At 44.9% G+C, this 20,000-nt stretch overlaps 1 protein-coding gene across 3 annotated transcripts in view; it reads left to right on the forward strand.

Moving 5' to 3' along the window:
- The window catches only part of nrg2b (neuregulin 2b), a 64,160-nt gene that overhangs the window by 36,334 nt on the left and 7,826 nt on the right, over nt 1-20,000 (forward strand). Inside the window, exons 3-7 of one of the 3 annotated variants that reach the window (XM_042061987.1) lie at nt 3,668-3,786; nt 12,354-12,474; nt 15,222-15,280; nt 18,159-18,182; nt 18,546-18,569. In XM_042061987.1, coding sequence (XP_041917921.1) covers nt 3,668-3,786; nt 12,354-12,474; nt 15,222-15,280; nt 18,159-18,182; nt 18,546-18,569 — 347 coding nt within the window. The remainder of the gene's footprint in view (nt 1-3,667; nt 3,787-12,353; nt 12,475-15,221; nt 15,281-18,158; nt 18,183-18,545; nt 18,570-20,000) is intronic. The other 2 variants (XM_042061988.1, XM_042061989.1) reach the window with 2 other exon arrangements.

Raw genomic sequence — 20,000 nt, forward strand, 5'->3', positions numbered from 1 at the left:
TCGCAGGTGATGTCCTCTCAGGCTAGGCAACGGTAAAGATATCAGCTTGTGTGCCATATGCATCCTTGAACTGACCCCACCTCAATGTCTCTGCATGCCCCTTCCATTGCTTGCAAAAGAGGCATGCAGGTATGTGGTTGGTGGTCATATTTTTCTTTGCCACATTGAAAATAATTATTCGATAGGTTTTAGAAATGTGGAGTAAAGGGGCAAATACAGAACTACACGGGTACTCAATGTAAAAGTACACACTTGAACAGGTATACAATAACTTACCTGAAGTCTATTGTAGTGCTAAGCCTCAGACTGATTGGTGTTCAGTTTTCAGGTATGTGTGCTTGCATTTTCAATGGAAGTGTGTCCCAATGATAACAGGAGATTTCTGATTTATGAACATAGAGTCTAATGTAAGAAACCGTGTGTAGTGTTTTGTAGTAAGTGTGTTGCAAACAATGCAAAGCAAAAAATGTGTTTAAGTTATGGTTACACAGTGTTTAAGGTATGGTACAAGAAGTTTACTGTAGGTATTCATTTTTAGTGTGTAAGCATGGGCAAAAACTGTAACTGAAATAGTTAGATAATTGTTCACATTATAATGTTAGAAAATAATTATATTGTCAGAAGATAAATGTAATCTAATGGCTTATTAGGGTTCATATAAGTCTAACAGGGAGGCTACACCGGGCACATAACTGAAGCGTTATACTCACGTAGCGTCTGCTCCAACAATTAGCTTCCACTATAATCAATGGAACTGGCTACACCAGACGTGATAGCGGCGCGTACATTAGCTTCCACTATAATCAATGGAACTGGCTACACCAGGCGTGATAGCGACACGTTGCAGACCTGGTGTAGCCCTGGTGTTAGATTTTGCATGCATGTTTGTTCGGCAAATTTAAGTCTTTCTAGCTTGCGATTTATTTGAACATTTAAAAATAAGGCAGTCGATCTCCACATAAACTAGAGTGGTAGCCTGAAAGCCAGTCCGAATTTAACCCCGCCCACGGAAATTTGGTCTGGACTTGTTCCATTTAGAAGCAACTATGCCCATACCAGAGCAGTTCGAACCAACCGCACCAATGACATTGTCTGGGCGGGCTTTATGCGATGATGGACAGATATGCAACAGTGCATAGTCTATCACGTCATCTTAGCACCCTTTTCTGTCTTTTGTCTGTACAAGATATTGGCAGCGCAATAACTTTTAAAAAGCTATCAGAAAACAGCATTAAGGCATCTCTTGTGAAGAAGAATGTTTCGGCTGTTCTCCCTACAGGATTCACGGTACGTTATTTCGTTGCTCTGATTGGTTAGGTCTATCCAATCAAGTGCAATGTCATTTTCCCCCATGTATCGGTTGAAACACGCCCCATAATCACGTCCAAATCAAGCAGTATTAGACTCACAATAGAATTGAGTATGTCTACGTCAGGCTACTAGAGGGCAGAAATGTGCAGAAATGACATTGACAACAGACTACCACACAAAGAGGAAGAGAAAAATAAATACCAGTAAGGTTCTTTTCATCACTACTCTATATGGTTCCATAAAGAACCATGACTGTGTTTAACTGAAAGGTTCTTCACATTGAAAATAGTTCTTCAGAAAGACTATTTTTATAACTGTTCGCCTATCCCTGATGGTTCTTCAAGTAACTATGCCCTTGTTTTACAATGCATTGATGACTATGTTATGAAGCATTTATGTAAGATTTTATAAAAATGTAATGCCTTAAAGTGGCCCACGTACTGATACCACATTAGCCACATATACAGTATATATATATATAAACACACACACATTCTGGTTTGTTAGTGTTGTTGCATGCTGTGTTTATCCTGGCCTGGACTCTGTGTGTGTGGAGTGTAATCATGTTTGCTCTGTAGCTGCTGGTGTACAGTATCTCTTTGGTAAGCTGTGTCTATTCAATGTCTGCACTCTCCACTGATGTGACTGTACAGTTGCTATGCAGTATCAGCACTATGCGTGCGTGCGTGTGTGTGTGTGTGTGTATGTGTGTGTGTGTGTGTGTGCGTGTGATTAAGTGTGTCTGATTAACATTGTGTGTGTGTGTGTGCAGAGCGCCCTCACACACAGAGCCAAAAGTGCTGACGTGCAGTTTCTAGGGAAACTGGATCTCTCTAACAGGATTGCCTTCTCCCAGCCTCCATGTCACCGCGAGTGTGAATCTGGTCTCGCTGTGGGTTTTCACACACACACACACACACACACACACACACACACACACACACACACACACACACACTGGCAGAGGGGATGTCCATTCTTGTGAGCAGGACAGAAGAGATGAGGTCAGGGTAATGTGAGGACAGAGACTAGCCACTGTGAGGGGATCATCAGAGTGTGTTACTGTAATGCATTTATACTGTGTGTGCATGTGCGTGTGCTTGTGCGTGTGTGTGTGTGTGTGTGTGTGTGTGTGTGTGTGTGTGTGTGTGTGTGTGTGTGTGTGTGTGAGGGTACAGCACCCATACCACTTGGTCTACCCCGGGGTTTAGTCTTGAAGTGAGACTCTTTTCACACAGCCTCAGTGGTCAGGTCTTTTTCTCCCGTCCCAATTTGGACAAGTGTCCTAGCTTCAGACTGACCGTCTGCTAGTCTTCGTGCTCTTCCCCCAACGTGTCGTGACATCTGTGAGTGACCGCTCACATCACTTCCTGATTTCCCGAGCCAGATGGGACCCTGACCCCTCCCAGACTGGGGCCGAATCCCCCCCGGAGCCGCGCTGCCAAACGTCCCGGAGCCAGCAGCCTGAGAGAGGAAGCGTAATGCTGGACGGAATGCGTCGTTGCTGGGGCGACTCCCTTCCGCCGAGCAGGTAGTGGCGACCGGAGCAGAGTGGACTCTAAAAATAGCTGCTGCCTATTTATAGTCTGCGTCTGGCCTGCCGCAGGCGTGTCTGCAAAGCCACGTGGGATAGCAGAGACGCATGCAGGCTGGGCGGGCGGGCGGGCGGGTAGCCACAGAGCACCGGAGTGATGGAGAGATCACTGGAGCGCTGGTGACAACAAAATGGCAGAGTGCTGCTTCTGCTGAGAGCATCTATCTCTTTGTGTGTCTGAATAACACTCTCTCTCTCTCTTGCTCTCTCATTCTCTCTCTCTCTTCCTCCTCCATTCTCTGTCTCTCTCTTGCTCTCTCATTCTCTCTCTCTCTTGCTCTCTCATTCTCTCTCTCTCTTGCTCTTACATTCTCTCTCTCTCTCATTCTCTCTTTTGCTCTCGCTCCTCTTTCCTCTCTCTTTTTTCTCCTCTGCTCTTCCCCCCTTTAACTCACTACCTCCTTTTTCCTTTCTCTCTTTCTCCCTCTGTCTACTCTCCCTGTCTCTGTCATTCCTTCTTTTCTCATCCTCTCATCTCTCTCTCTCTCCCTCCCTCTCCCTCTCTCTCTCTTTTTCTCTCTCTCTGTCCATCTCCTTCTCTCTCCCTCCCTATCATCTCTCTCTCCCTGTCTCTTTGTCTTTCCCTTCCCCTCCTTCTCACTCATGTGCTGTCTCTCCCTGTAGCTCTCCTTCTCCATCTCTGTCGTTCACCCACTCTCCCTCGTTCCCTCCAGGCCTCTAACTACCTTCTCTCTCGCATGTCTGTTCTCCCCTCCCCCAACCCTGCCCCCCACCCCCCCACCCTCACCCCCCCCATTGCAGGAAAAGCTCCAAGATGCAGATCAGTCGAGTGCGGCTGGAGGATGCTGGAAACTACTCGTGTGTGGTGGAGAACATACTGGGCCGAGACAACGCCAGCAGCACCGTCAGCGTCCACACCTGTAAGCTCCCACCTGTCTCTTATTAACGTGTTATTAACGTGTTATTATAAACTTCTTTAATCACCACCTGAAATGTGTTTTATCACCCCAATCGCATGTCCGGCCCACTTGCTGAGGCTCCATATGGGCATCTACCAGAGTGTAAGATGAGGTTGATGACACATCGATGACTTACCATCACTTACTTATTATAGCTCATTACATCATATTATGGCACCTGAACAGAGGAGGAAGGGCTGCAGTGTGTTGTGTCAATATTAGAAGTATTAAGCCTAATTATGCTTCCACATAGAATCGATGGTGTAGCCCAGAGCCGTCTGTGTTGCCATCCACCAAGCCCTATGCAGTCACCTGACGCCCTACCAAGTCCTACGCAGTCACCTGACGTGCGTGCACCTCCAAAACATTGTAACGCCACGTCAAGGTGACACAGACAGCTCTGTGTGTTGATAGCCGGTGTGCTTCATCAGCCTATACTGTGGACATAATTTTGCGTACAATGACAGGGTTATCCGATTGTACAACGTCTTATTTTTCAGTAATGTTTTGAAATCAGCACTTCAGCAGCAAACAGTACTTTGTGGTCAAATGTGGGAAGTTAGTTTGCTAACATCATATTAACTGGCTGGCAGACACCACACAAATAAGCTCAGATATATTTTCTGGTTACAATAACAAGGTTATTGGAATATACTGTGTCTATTTCTCAATAACATATACAAATAATATTTCTATTTAAACACAGCAGTCACAGACACAGGACACCCAGAACTGAAAAAGGTTCAACATGGTGTAGAGGCACCAACGTAGCTAAGTCATCAAGTTGACACAGAATCATAACTCAGCCTTAAGGCACTGTGCAATCATTTGGTAGAAACCAATCATGCCAATGACATGAGTGATGAATTGTAAGCGCCTGTACAGTATCAACTTTCAGAAACAACAGAAGCAACTTTCGATAATGACTTTCGATATAGATGGAGACTAAGATATTGACATTGTCAAATATTGTAGCTTCTGACAGGGAGCTGTGTTCCTTCAGTGAGTGTGTATTCAGAGTAGGCGGTGCCATTTCCATGACGACTGCAGTGTGTTAGCTTATTAGTTCTAATGGCTCGGTGTACATTGCAGCTGTCTGAATTAAACCCAAGCCTTAATCACTCATCTCCTCCATCGCTGCTCCCTCTTTTCCCTCTCTAAGAGGTCTGCGGATGACAAATGTGACAAAGATGGAGCATCCATCTTCTTTATGGAGGAAACAAATCAGGGAGGCTCCAGGTAGCCGCAAACGCAGGGCCAGAACTGGACCGCGGCTGGCCCGGGTCAAAGCCGGACCCATTCCAGACTCAGCCCCTATCTGGAGGGCAGGTCGCACATCTGACTGATGGATTCATGAAATATAAATCTCGCTTACAGCACTGAAACAACAACTTAAGTGTAGAATACACTGATTTATGCTGACACCTAAAATGTACCTAACTATAACGGCATTAATTAGTAGAACACATCAATGAGTGTCTGTTTTTGTGTGGGTGGATTGTATGTGCTAAGTGTTTTAGCCAGTGAAGCCAATGGGAAGCTGCTAATATCAAAGTTGTTTATATGCCTGTGTTTATGTGTTTGTACTCTATGTGTGTAACAGTAGCCAGCTGGAACGTAGCTGTGCAGTACGTACATTAGGTAAACCTCTCTCCCGACGCCTTAAGAGACATGCTAGTTAGACAGGGAGCTAGCACCACAACTTCAACACAATGCAGGTTACACATGCATGCTTATGTCAGTTTGTTATTATTTGCGAAATACATGAATGATACTGTATCAGACATCAGTTGACTGAATGTGAGAATGCTCTTGGTGAGCTGTAAGTATTCATGGGTTTCATCAGGTCCCTTTACACAGGTGTATAAAATTCAAGCTCCTAGATTATGAATGCAGACATGGTGCTTGATTAATACACCTGTGGAAAGGGACCTGATGAAACCCATGACTTGACCTGTTGGCTGTTCTGTTTAGTGCCCTCTGATCTTGCGTTGGTGAGCTGTAAGTATTGACCTGGCTGTTCTCTGCTCTTGCGTTGGTGAGCTGTAAGTATTGACCTGTTGGCTGTTCTCTGCTCTTGCGTTGGTGAGCTGTAATTGACCTGTTGGCTGTTCTCTGCTCTTGCGTTGGTGAGCTGTAAGTATTGACCTGTTGGCTGTTCTCTGCTCTTGTGTTGGTGAGCTGTAAGTATTGACCTGTTGGCTGTTCTCTGCTCTTGCATTGGTGAGCTGTAAGTATTGACCTGTTGGCTGTTCTCTGATCTTGCGTTGGTGAGCTGTAAGTATTGACCTGTTGGCTGTTCTCTGGGCCATTATGTCCTGAAGTTAGTGGATAGGAGGTGGAAAAGTCTGGCTTCAGAAAGTTCTTCCACATATCTGTCCCAACCATTCACCTAAACCAGGTGATTCTAATTAGCACAACTCTTCAGCCAGGTAGGTCATCGAATCGGTGTCCACTGGTAGAACCAATATATGGCAGGACTTTTACTTTGTGAAGCCGGACTTTTCCTCCTCTGGTAGTTGGTCTCAGTGCCAGTGGCAGCAGCTCACATCCTGGGTGATTCTTCTTCTCATCCTTCTCTTAATTGCTCTGTTGTTCTGTCCTATTATAATGTCCTGTTAGCTTCAGCACTCTCTGGGCACCAATTGGTTTATTAGAGGGTGTATTTGGGTCACCATGGGGACTGTTTGGGTACCCTGTGTGTTAAAACTGAGGGAGGAAGATGTGTTAGAAACTTCCAAGGGAGTGTGTGTGTGTGTGTGTGTGTGTGTGTGTGTGTGTGTGTGTGTGTATGTGTGTGTGTGTCTTCCTTTTTTTCATGTGATTTGATTAGTTTAGGGTTACTGGTTGTTGGTTATATCGAACATATTTATTTAGATTTTGATTCATTTTATTTATTCCAGTAAAATAGCATTTGAAGGGAGGCCCATTACTATTGATCAGCATGTTGTAAGGATGTGTGTGTGTGTGTGTGTGTGTGTGTGTTTGTGTCACTCCCCATTTACCCACATGACTGACCAGTAATGTAGAATAAGCGCTCTCTCTCTCTCCCTCTCTCCCTTCGTCTCACTCTCACTCTTTCATTTCTGCAGCTGTGTGCAGAAATGCCCTGTAATTTATTAGCAGGTCAGAGGTACAGTCTCTACTTTCTGTGCGTGTGTGTGTGTGTGTGTGTGTGTGTGTGTGTGTGTGTGTGTGTGTGTGTGTGTGTCTGAGTGTGTGTCTGATTGTGTGGGCAGAGTAATTGGGATCGTTAATAACCAGCGATCAGTCCACAATTTAGGATGTCTGCAAAAGGTTAAAGTAGGAGGTCCTTTAGGGTAAGGAGTGTGTGTGTGTGTGTGTGTGTGTGTGTGTGTGTGTGTGTGTGTGTGGTGTGTGTGTGTGTGTGTGTGTGTGTGTGTGTGTGTGTGTGTGTGTGTGTGTGTGTTTCATCTTGTGGCTAATGAAGACAAACAGTGTCATTTTGGCAGATGCTGCAGTCTGTGCATTGGGTTATGGGCTTCGGCAATGCCGACACAGCCCCCATATACAGTACAATCAGCTAAAGCTGCATACACAGACACACACACACACACACACACACACACAAACACACACAAATAATGAACATCAATAAGATCAGTGCACTGCAATATAAAATGCATGTGTACATGTCACAAGAGCATAAAGATGCAATGCACCACGCACTGTACAGTACGTATGTAATGTTTGCATATGATCTCATGCAGTGCACCACGCACTGTGCATATGTAATGTTTGCATATGATCTCATGCAGTGCACCGTGCACTGTGCGTACGTAATGTAAGGGATAATGTATAGAACGCCGGTCATTATTGGGAAAATAAGTCCTGACAGGGCGAACCGGACCCCGACGCGCAGCGGAGGGCTCTTGTTCCGCCCTGAAGGGACCTGACCGGCGTTCTATACATTATCCCGCTTATTACACGGCTACTTGCCAAAGCGAAACAATAAACTCCCCACAATGTGACTCTTTAGCCTAGGATTTCTGCTGTTCAACAGTATGGTGTTGTGTTTGTGTTTGTGTAGGCTATAGCCTATTTGTTACCGTTTCATCGTGGCTTTTGGTGAGAAACAAATAGTTCGACAACAGCACACGCTGAACTTGAATCAAACATTTTTTAGAACACAACTGATCAACCGTATGCTTTCACTTTTGAATGAAGTTCCAGTCCTTGCGTAGTGATATGAAAGGCGTGAAATAGAAGCACAAAGCCCATTTTCCTTGACAGCGGTCTGTTATACTTAGCAACGGTCTGTTATTGAGAATTAGCAGACCACGAAACGTTGGGAAGGCCCATTCAAGTGAATGGAGCATTCTGCAGCATTATGAAGAGCCGTGTAATAAGTTTGCATATTATCTCATGCAGTGCACCATGCACTGTGCGTATGTAATGTTTGCATATGATCTCCCTCTTTCACCTCCCATCACACGCACACACGCATGCACACACACACACGCACACACACACACACAAACACACACCACACAAACACTCACATCCACAGATAGACACAATTTGTGAATCTGATCAGCCAGCGCAGCTCTCAGTTCTGGTGACGGGCAGTTGAGATGGGGTCATGACACAGACGGAGTCACTGAGCCTCTCATGGGGTGCTGTCTGTCTGAGAGAACACACACACTCACACAAAGACATACGCACACACACCACACATCTGCAAACACACACATAAACACACAAGATACACACACTCTCTCTCTCTCTCTGTCTCAGAGAACACAAACATTCACACAAAGACACGCACACACACGCACACACAACGCACACAGTCATAAACATGGATTTTAGTTAGTAAGCTAGTTGTCATGTTAAACGTTACACCGTTGATTCCAGAATCCTGGTATTCTAGCTGAAAGCACACACTGGGGTGGCATTAGGCCATGTGTGTGTGGTTCCGTAGACACGTGCAGGTGGCATAGTGAGGGGTCTCTTTAGCGGTGGAGCGGGATAGCAGGGTAGTGGGATAGCGGGATCACCACATGAACATAATCAGCGGAATGTGGCTTTTGCTTAGCCAAGCACAATGCTGTTCTCCTCCTTCTCTCTCTCTCTCTCTCTCTCACTCCCCCCCTGTCTCTCTCTCTCTCACTCCCCCCCCTCTCTCTTTCTCTCTCACCATCTTGCCATCTACCCCCCCCCCCCCCCCCCCCCCCCCGTACTTCCCCCCGACGTGTCTTTTTCTGGGCACTGAGTGCTGTGGCTACGTTCCTCTTGCCCTGACGTGTGGCTGAAAGCCTTCTGAATGGGAGCACCTGTACGCAGCTCAATTCTATTGATCGCAGCAGCTCTGAGTGGACTGGGGCTGATGTGGGGAGGAAAGGGGGGTGACTTACGGCCGCCGGCCCAGCCTCACTCTCACTGGTCTGGGGATGAATCATGGACCGAGAGCCTCTCTGTGTGTGTGTGTGTGTGTGTGTGTGTGTGTGTGTGTGTGAGAGAGAGAGAGAGAGAGAACATTTTATATACACATAGCTATTTATACAACCCTGTTTCCAAAAAAGTTGGAACGCTGTGTAAAATGTAAAAAACAGTGTGTGATAATCTTCAGATCTTACAGTATAAGCCCAAAAGGACACAGACAAGATATCAAATACTTCAACTGCCTACAGCCCAGACCTGTCACATTGGGTGCATCATGGAATGAAAAATAGGATTAAGAAGACACCATACTGTTGAACAGCAGAAATCCTATATATTCGGCAAGAATGGGACAATATTTCACTCTCAAAACACCAGCAACTGGGCTCCTCAGTTCCCAAACATTTACAAACTGTTATTAAAAGAAGCGGTGAAGTAACATAGTGCTAAACATGCATGCATCTGTTCCACACACACACACACACACACACACACACACACAGTGCTAAACATTCATCTGTTCCAGCTTTTTTGAGATGTGTTTTGAGTATGAAATTCAAAATGAACATATAATGTATTTTCCAGAAGAACAATTAAAAATTGTTTTAACAGTTAATATGTTGTCGTTGCACTATTGTCAGTTAAATATAGGGTTTGAAAATCAAAGCATTCTGTTTCTATCTGCATTTCACAAATCTTCCCAACTTGAAACTGTGGTTGTATTCACATTTCACACAATGTTTGCATAGGATCTCATGCATTGCACCACGCACCTGATCAGCCAGCGCAGGTCTCGGTTCTGGTGACGGGCCGTTGAGATGGGGTCATGACACAGACGCAGAGTCACTGAGCCTCTCATGGGGTGCTGTCTGTCTGAGAGAACACACACACTCTGTCTGAGAGAACACACACACACAATGTGACAATTTCACAATTCACCTTTTTTTTTCCCTTAACGCTCTTGTTAGATTACTCTGTTGCATTGACAACACTGCATCCAAACAGATATGCTGGAAAAGTAACTTTAGATTTCAGTTTCAGAGAGAGAGAAAAGATGATGTGAGAGAGAATGAGAGTAAAAAGAGGGACCATCATGTCCATTGATCAGAGAGGATGAATGTGTGTGTGTGTGTGTGTGTGTGTGTGTTGTGTGTGTGTGTGTGTGTGTGTGTGTGTGTGTGTGTGTGTGTGTGTGTGTGTGTGTGTGTGTGTGTGTGTGTGTGTGTGTGTGTGTGTGTGTGTATGTATGTGTGTGGGTGGTGTTCTGGTCCTGATAGGTCTGTTTTCCATATCAACACACACACATACTCTCTCTCTTTCTCTCTGTCTCTCTCTCTCTCACACACACACACACACACACACACACACACACACACACACACAATTTAAGCTCTAAGCCAAGTGTGAGACAGTCTCTACTTTACATGCTGCTTAAGCAGAGATAATTAATGACCTATGACACCAAATCCTGGTCTGGTACTGCCAGCCTGTATCTCTATCGAGCGCCTTTCTCTGGAAAATATACTCTGCAAGTCCTCAGTCACATATTGATTAGCTAAGTCCTTTTTTCTGCTCACCCAATCAGCAAGCCTGGGAAGGGGTTTACGCGATGACACAAAGGAAGTGATGATGTAATGGCAGGAAATGATGATGTAATGAATATGATGACGATAGCATTGCAATACCATATTAACAGTTGGGTCCATTTTTGAAAGATTATTTGCTGAATCTTGTGCAATGATCTGTATCACGTTGAGAAATGAACAGATGTGTTGTACCTCTCCTGAAATCAGTAACAGTTGGATTTCTGAGCAATCATATGAGTTTTCACCATGAGCTATACCCTTCTGGCTGATCGAATGCTTTCAGTCTCTCTCTCTCGCTCTCTCTCTCCCTCTCTCTCTCTGTCTCTCCTATCTTGCTCAGTTGTTTTCTCCTCTCTGTCAGTGTGTGTGTGTTTGCGTGTGCGTGCATGTGTATCTTCTTCAGCTTTCATATTTTAGGGACAAAAGGCACCCATGTGATTGCAGAAAGTGCATCCCATCCTTAGAATAGCTGTCTGTGACCTGTGACCTGTGACCTGTGCGATCTCTCTCCGTGGGATGGATCTCCGGAGCCTTGTCTTGTGACCTTGTTTATGTAGCGTGTGCGCGCTGACTAGCCTACTACACTCCAAACCCAGACAGTTTGTACCCAGCGCTGTGATGCTCAGCGGAGCTGTGTGTTCTCACTTCTGTCAGCAGACTGGAATCAAAACAGCTCTTCCACTGGAGTGGATGTCAACATTGCCATAGCTTCTTGTCACTTTGGATTCTCCTGTTTTCAATATCACAAAAGCTTTTTGTTCTCCTGTTTTTTTTTTTCTCGCTCACTCTCACTCCCTCTTGTTTGCTCACACACACACACAAACACACACACACACACACAGACACACACACACACACACACACAGACACACGCACACGCACACACACACACACAAAAATACAGACTCAAACTGAGAAATACACACACATAACAGTAACAAAGATTTTCTCAGGATTTTGTGCTCTTTCACCAAATTTACTGTCACTGCAAAACAATTCTTACACATATGCATAGTATAATATCACAGTATATAAGATATATTACTCTACCTTATCTAATTTATTGCATTACGTTTGTTCGATACACAGTCTGGAAATCTAGTTCTCATTAAGGTAAGCTCAGCCTCTGAGCTGCCAATCAGTGGGGACACGCGCTAAGTGTGCTTATGTTGCAGTGAAGCTTGTTCCTCAGTGTAATAACAATAATGGTGGGGGCAGTGGTACAGCTGGTCAAAGCGGTACACAAGTAAACACATGGACAGCACAGATACTGTTTCCTCATGGTCAGTGGGGTTTCCAAAAAGGCTATTACCTACTTGCTACATGGTTAGTGACGAAGTGGGAAGCAGTTATCCCATAGTGGTGAAAAGCTGGTTGCTGATTAGAAAACTACAAGACTATGCACATTCTGGTGAAACAACTGGAAACAGTCTCTCTCTCTCTCTCTCTCTCTCTCTCTCTCTCTCTCTCTCTGTCTCTCTCTCGTTTCTACATTTGAAAGTAACAGCCCCCCCCCCCCTGCTGATCTCTCCTCCTCAGTGACCACCACACTCTCACCCGCGTCCAGCCACACGCGCCAGTGCAACGAGACGGAGAAGTCCTACTGCGTCAACGGAGGCGACTGTTATGTCATTCATGGTATAAATCAGCTGTCCTGCAAGTAAGTGCTGTCCTCGGTGTGTGTATGTGTGTGTGTGTGTGTGTGTGTGTGTGTGTATGTGTGTGTGTGTATGTGTTTGTGTGTGTGTGTGTGGGCGGGTGTGTGTATGTGCTGTGTTTGTGTATGTGCGTGTAGTGTGCGTGCGTGCGTTTGTGTGTGTGTGTGTGTGTGTGTGTAGTGTGCGTGCGTGTGTTTGTGTGTGTGTGTGAGTGTATTTGTGTGTGCGTGTTTGTGTAAAGCGTGCAGTGTGTGTGTGCATGCTTGTGTGTGTGAGTGTGTGTGTGTGTGCATGTGTGTGTATGTGTTGTGTTTATTTGTGTGCGTGTGTGTGTGTGGGTGGGTGTGTGTGTGCTGTGTTCATGTGTGTGTGTGTGTGTGTGTATGTGAAGCTTCTTGAGGTGCCTTCCTCCCACACACACCTGTTCTCATCCCCCTCTGCTGACAAAAGACTTAGGGCAAGGCAGGGGTGGGACAGCAAGATGCTGCACAAAGTATGTGTGTTACCAGATGGTTTGTACACTGTGTGTGTGTGTGTGTGTGTGTGTGTGTGTGTGTGTCTGTCTGTCTGTCTGTCTGTCCACTGTGTACAGGCTCAGTAAATGGGAAACAGTCAACACTATTCCAGCCAATCAGCATCCAGGGCCGCTCGTCCTCCAATCATGCCTCAGCAGCATGGATGGGAGGGACCTGTTTAATTGTCTCGAATATCAACAACCTTTCACAAGGTTAAGGCACTGCTCCTTTAAATGGTCCTATTGGGCGGCCTGTTATATGGCCGGTCCTGACCGCTGGGTTCAGGTCTCTCTCTTCATCCCATTTCATCATCATTTTCAACAGGATTACCAATCTATGCAAGTAAGACTCTCATCCCCACACATGAAACAGAGATCGACACACAAACTGGGATGTCCATGCCCAGTAAACATCGGACCATATATGTACACACATGTAAAGGCACACACACACACACACACACACACACACACACACACACACACACACACACACACACACACACATACATACATACAGAGTGAGAGTAGTAGAGGCCATACAAACGGAGATCGAGGTCTTGATATACCACTTGCAATGACAACATCTGGCATGGGGAGAGATTAACGTGAAACCCTGACAAACACTCTCACACACACGCACGCACGCATCCACACACCCATGCACACACACACACACACACATAAACTCACACACACAAATACAGACAATACGTATCAATTACAGCAGCCTAGATACACACACACACATAAGTGGCCACTCCCTCACCCTCTCTCACACACACACACATATATGAAGATGAATGTTATGGCTTGTCAGAGAGGGCTGTTCTATCCCATAAGGATCTCTGATTAAGCTGGCAGGTGTCCTCTACAAGTATGAAGCCCCCATTAACTTTGACAACCTTACCAATGATATTAATTTTGTGTGTGTGTGTGTGTGTGTGTGTGTGTGTGTGTGTGTGTGTGCGTGTGTGCGCATAATGAAACCTGTACGTCTTGTTCACCTCGACATTAAACTGTGGGAGATCCTATATGAAGTGGCCACTTTGGGTGATACTCACACACACACACACACACACACACACCGCAAACTCTCTCATACACACACACACACACCGCACACTCTCTCTCTCTCACTCACACACACACACACACACAAACACACACACACACACTCACACCTTACTACTTACCACTCAGACTGTCTAAGTATCTCACACCCACTTGAACCAAGTCATCAGACACTCTCACATTTCATTCAGCCAAGCCCACGCCTGCTGCAGGCACCAGAGACAACACACACACACACACACACACACACACAGAGGCACAGAGCCTTCCCACCGCTGTGTGCACCAGAGACCCACAAAACAACCATCATCACCGCTAGTAAGAACCAGATCAAAGGGATACACTTACGCACATAAATACATGCACACACACACACACACACACACACACACACACACACACACACACACACACACGTATTCACAGAGACACACAATTTGTTACAATCCTATACTATCCACCAATTCCACCAACTCTAACTCTCCTTACTCTTTCAAGAGACCCTCTTGGATCACGCACTAGGCTAACATCAAGGACGCACACATGTAGACACCCACACAGTTGAGCAGGATGGAGTGGTGTGGTGTTGTGTGGAGTGTCCCCTATTACTGCTTCTGAGAAGCACATTCTCAGTGTGCAGAGACGAAAGCACCCTCAACTCCAGGTGGACCACTAGGGCATCTTTCTGAGATGCCCACTTCCTGATGAGGTCATTTCCTGTGTGCTCACTTCCTGTTCCTGTAACCTGTTCCACTGTGTCCTTCCTCCCCCACCTCCTGCTCTCCTCCCCAGATGTTCCTCTGGACTCTCCGGGCGCCGCTGTCTGCAGATGGAACACTTGCATTCCTCTGTGCCCAAACCTTTTTTAAGTATGCCCTGAGTCTCTGGCGCCCCCTCAGGTCACCCCCCAAAAAACAAGCCCTCAAACAACATGGCGGCTGTCTGCTCTTGTCTGTGTGGTGCATGGGGTTAAGCTGTGGGGGCTCTGCTGTTTCTAATTCCGTGATTTCTCTGGTCCTCTTTCTCTCTATCTCTCTCTCTCTCTCCTTTCCACTCTCTCTCCCTCTTCTTCTCTCTCCTCCTTATGTGTTCCCTCTCTTCTCTCCCTCCTCCCTTGTCCCTCTCCCTCTCTCCCTCTTGTTGTTCTGTTCTGCCCATCAGGTGTCCAAATGACTATACTGGTGATCGCTGTCAACAGTCCGTCATGGCCGATTTCTACAGTATGTCCATCTCTACTTCTGTCTGTCTGTCTGTCTGTCAGTCTGTCTACTACCAGTCAGGGGACCTGCATGATGGAGACATGTCTGCATGTGTGTATCTGTGTGTGTGTGTGTGTGTGTGTGTGTGTGTGTGTGTGTGTGTATGCTTGTATGTGTGTGTATATGTGTCCACTCCTCCCTCACCATCCTCTCCTTTCCTCCTCTTCTGTTTTATCCACTTGCACTACTAGTTATGAGCCTTAGAGGTCAAAAAGTCAGAAAAGTCATGCTCAGCAAGGTCATTGCAGTGTTACCTTGGGTCACAGGTCAAAACCTTATTTAATTTCATCTGTACCCTAATCACCTGGTCTAATCATGCTTCAACTGTGCTAGTTGTGTAACTATAGTGAGTGAAGAAGTAGGTTTTAGTGATAACATTGCAGCAATGATAGTCAAAGTCGTCATAGTTCAACAATGTTGATAAATGTTCAGCATGAATTTTGTTGTCAAAACACTAGTACTAGCATAATTATCTATACTTGGACCAATTTCTAACTTTAATTGTAGTAACAGTCCATTGTACGTAGATGATATTGTGGTGTTGAAGGGGTTTGTGCTGCTTGTGTGAAGACAGCAGTTGGCGTCATATTGGACTGGCCCTTTTTCGTTCCCTGATCCCCACCAGATGAAGACCTGATCCATTTCCCTCTGCAGCCCCCAACTGGGACCATCCAGGAGCATGTGAAGCATGTTACCAATGCCTCTTTATAGCTCCTCTTCCTCAGATCCATTCTTTTCTTTCACAATTCACACACACACACACACACTTGCTCACTCACACACACACACACACGTTCACACTCATTCACGTTCACGAATGATATGAACGTATATCTATGATATAAACGTATATCTATAATGTATATCTACCCAGACGGCACACATAAATCTTACTGATTGTCGGGCCGATGAATGCCGTTACAGTCTAGAAGACATCGCCTAGGAAGCGTTTGCTCATTGGCAAGACATCACCGGGATGTCGGCAAATCATCGAAAATGACAGTGAGCCAATGTTTCAACGACTCATCAAAGCTATGCCCACCCCAGCTTCTACAACCTTTATTTATTTATTTAGGTCGGAACTTGAGATTACACATTTTACACTAGGCTATAAATTAATTAGATCTATAAAGATGCCAGAAATATTTTCATTTCATTTTATTGAATGTTTTTGAATTGAAAAAGCCTGAATGATGAAAAATGCTGTTAGAAAAATTTCCCCCAAAATCAGGTTCTTCTCCTGCAAGAGACAAAAACAACAATTAATTCACCGCAACACTTTCATCTTTTAAATCTACCCTTACCGATTGCTGTTAATGAATTTTCATAGATGCAGATAACCACAGACCGAGCTCAGAGAAATAGATTTCAAATCCAATAGCGTTACCTCAGCAGAGGCAAGCTAATGCCGTTCATTTGGCTAGCGCGCTAACGCTGGCCAAAACACGAACTCTGGGAGTGACTAGAGAAAGTTGGGACTGAAACGTAGCCTTTGTTTGCTTTGGGAACTTCGGCTGGTGCATATATCTGTGCATTTCCTCTGTGCAAAGGCGTTATGATGACACGACCAGCAGGTTAGCTCAGCCAAGACAGTAATGTTAGCTAATAGCCTACTTCCACTCCTCTCCATACAAAAACGACAGCCTTTCCTGGGTTAAGTCTCACGGTCAAATAATAACTTGCTATTCTTACACCCAAGCATATTGCTGTCCTTGTACCGGTAATCATGGATGCTGTAGTGTTAACATTTCGCCATAGCCGCTAGCTAGGTTTAAAATATGTTCCAGTGTTAGCTCAACTAGCTAACGTGAATTAGTTCACAACAAAGTTGTAATTACCCCAAAACAGCTCTTTATAAAGTAATGTAGACCAAGTTATGGCTTAGCTTAGCAGGCAAATATATTAACATATAATTGACATAATGCCTACTTTCTGACAATTACATGAGTGAATTTACCAACCTCAAAATCGCTGCTCCAGGAGGCTGATCTGACGTGCCTGGCTGCCTGCTACACACGCAAAAAAAAAGAACAGATAGAGCGGGATCTGCTTTGGGTAGTGGGAACGATCAAAAACCAACATACATGGAAGCGACTTCAGGCCGATACCCCTGAGACATTATTATATGGGAGGATTCCATGCTGATCTGAAACCGACATCGGGCAGATTCATGTGTGCTGTCTGGGTAATACAGAGTGCTTTATGTGTATGCTACACTCCTGAGAAATGAGACCTGATGGTTGGCTATGGTGCTGTGAATGCTAAACGTTGCTGAATGCCTAATTTGTGTGTCCTTTATAGAGTGTTAGCATTAGCCATGGTGAATGGTAAATCCTGGGCATGTTAGCATTAGCGATGATGGATGGTAAATCCTGGGCATGTTAGCATTAGCGATGATGGATGGTAAATCCTGAGCATGTTGCATGACCTCTGCTGACTTTGACCTTTGGTAGTGAAGGGTCAGGAGCAGGAAAAGGCTGCCGGCATGATGAAACAGAAATGAAGGAAATCAGCCCAGGCCAACGCATGTCTCTTAGCGTAAAGACGGATGGTGGAATGTATCAGGGGTCATGAGCACCCAACCCCCCCCACCACCACCCTCCCAAGAAGAGACACCAGAAGATTATGGGAGACGTGAGGCAAATTCGGAGAGGAACTGCCTGTCTGTCCAACGTGTTCATTGTCTAGAACATCCACCTGTCTGTTGTGTCTGCATTCTTTTACTGTGCTGTGTGTTGTCTTTTGTTGTGCTTTTTTTCTCATCTGTTGTCTTTGTTTTTTTTGTTTGTTCTGTGTGTTGGTGTTGCCGTCACTCGTCCATTTTCATCGTGAACCACAGAAGTGCGCTCTAGTAAATATGGCAGTAAGTGGAGAGGCTGTGTGTGTGTGTGTTGTGTCCGCATGCACCTCCCCCTCCTCGCTCCCGCTTGCCCTCCTCCTCTTCCTCCGCCTCTCTTTTCTTTTCCTTCCTCTCCTCTTTCTGTTTGTTTGTTTGTTTGTTTCCCTGTTTGTTTGTGATTTGTAGGGGATATGGAGTTGCCTGTGTCTGCATTGTCTGTCTGTTAATGGAACTGCCTTGACTACAATGTCCACCCAGTTAAACATGCAGCACTAATGCCATCTCACATATGCAGTACCTGACCCAAGACTTCCTGCACCTGACACTGTTATTTTCCTTTTTCCTTTCTTTACTTTTTTTTCAAATTTCAACTTTCTGCGTTGGCAGAGCATCTCGGAATTGAATTTATGGGTATGGATCAATTATTCTTTTCATTTTTATTTGCAACATTAAAACAAGAAGTTTCCTTTAAGTCACTCACAGTATTAAGCTTACTAGTTGTAACATAAACGAAAGGCACAATATAGGCAAGTCAAGAAACTTTTTTCCCAATGCCTGAAGTTTCTGCTTATATCCGCTAATGCTAGCAATAGGCAGCTATAAACTAATAAAACTGCTGGAAATGCCTAGTTTAAGCCTGTAAGTTGTAAGTAATTGATAATTGATGCTACAAATTGCCCAGGTAGCTGCTAACTCTTGAGCAGATGTGGTCCTGATCAGCTTCAGATCTGTTCCAGAGTCTTGGTATCTGGGTGTAGACTGTGCTGGTTAAGAGCTGAATGCTAGCGCTAAAGCCCGTTATTACTAGCTGCTAATACCAGAGCTTTTTGGATAAGTAATGCAATAGAGATGTACACTAAGAGATCTGGAGTAAACTGCTGATTATAAACTTTAGCCATAAATTCACAAAGGTATTATGTGAAGTATGTTACCACATCTTGTCTGTTCTGTATAAAAAAATTGTCCACTGACACACACTTAAGTTTTCTTTCTGTTGCCATACACCAGTTATGTATCTGTGTCCAATAACACGCATGCAATGCAATGTCAGGCTTAGAAGCATTGTGTTTCTCAACTTTGTTCTGTTTATTTATTTACTTCAATTCACATACACACACACTCCCCACACACATGCACACACACACACACATAGATACACACATACGCCACATACACAGATAAATAAAACAAATGGACAAACTTAAACACTTATAGACATTGACACACACACACACACACACACACATACTCAATTTGACCTTCATTTTGTCCCTGTCTTTAATTTGTCCTTTGTTCCCTCTTCCATGTTCCATCTGTCCTTCATGTTTGTATCAAGCATAGCCTGCACTGGATGCTTAACCTCATGGCCTTGTTTGATAAAAATAAACCAGATATAGTGTGTCTGTGTGGGTGTTTGTGAGAGAGAGAGTGTATGTGTGTGAGTGTGTAAGAGATACACTTGCCAGGGGCATTCATGAAACCTACTTGATGCATGCCAACTTATTTTAACAAAGAATCAATCTGTGTCTATTGTGTACACCAAAGAAGATGTAATGCAGTTTACCTTCACCACTATGTTTACTAGTCAACAATATATGCTCATATGTAATTAATCTAAACAGAATGAACAGGTATTATGAACTGCCCCAGTTAAACAAGGTGGAATGGCAATGTATTCCAACCCTGCCAGGCAGGTATGTGAGTCTGCGGGTGTGTGTGTATGTGTGTGTGCTTGTGGGTGACTTTGTGTGTGGGATTGGGCCAGTTGTGGACTTCCAGTCCGCACTCATACAAGGCAGAAGGAAAGCCAAATAGCAGCGGATCCTGGAGCTGACGAGGCCT

Source organism: Alosa sapidissima, chromosome 14 (genome assembly GCF_018492685.1).
Source record: "Alosa sapidissima isolate fAloSap1 chromosome 14, fAloSap1.pri, whole genome shotgun sequence".
NCBI classification, from domain to species: domain Eukaryota; kingdom Metazoa; phylum Chordata; class Actinopteri; order Clupeiformes; family Clupeidae; genus Alosa; species Alosa sapidissima.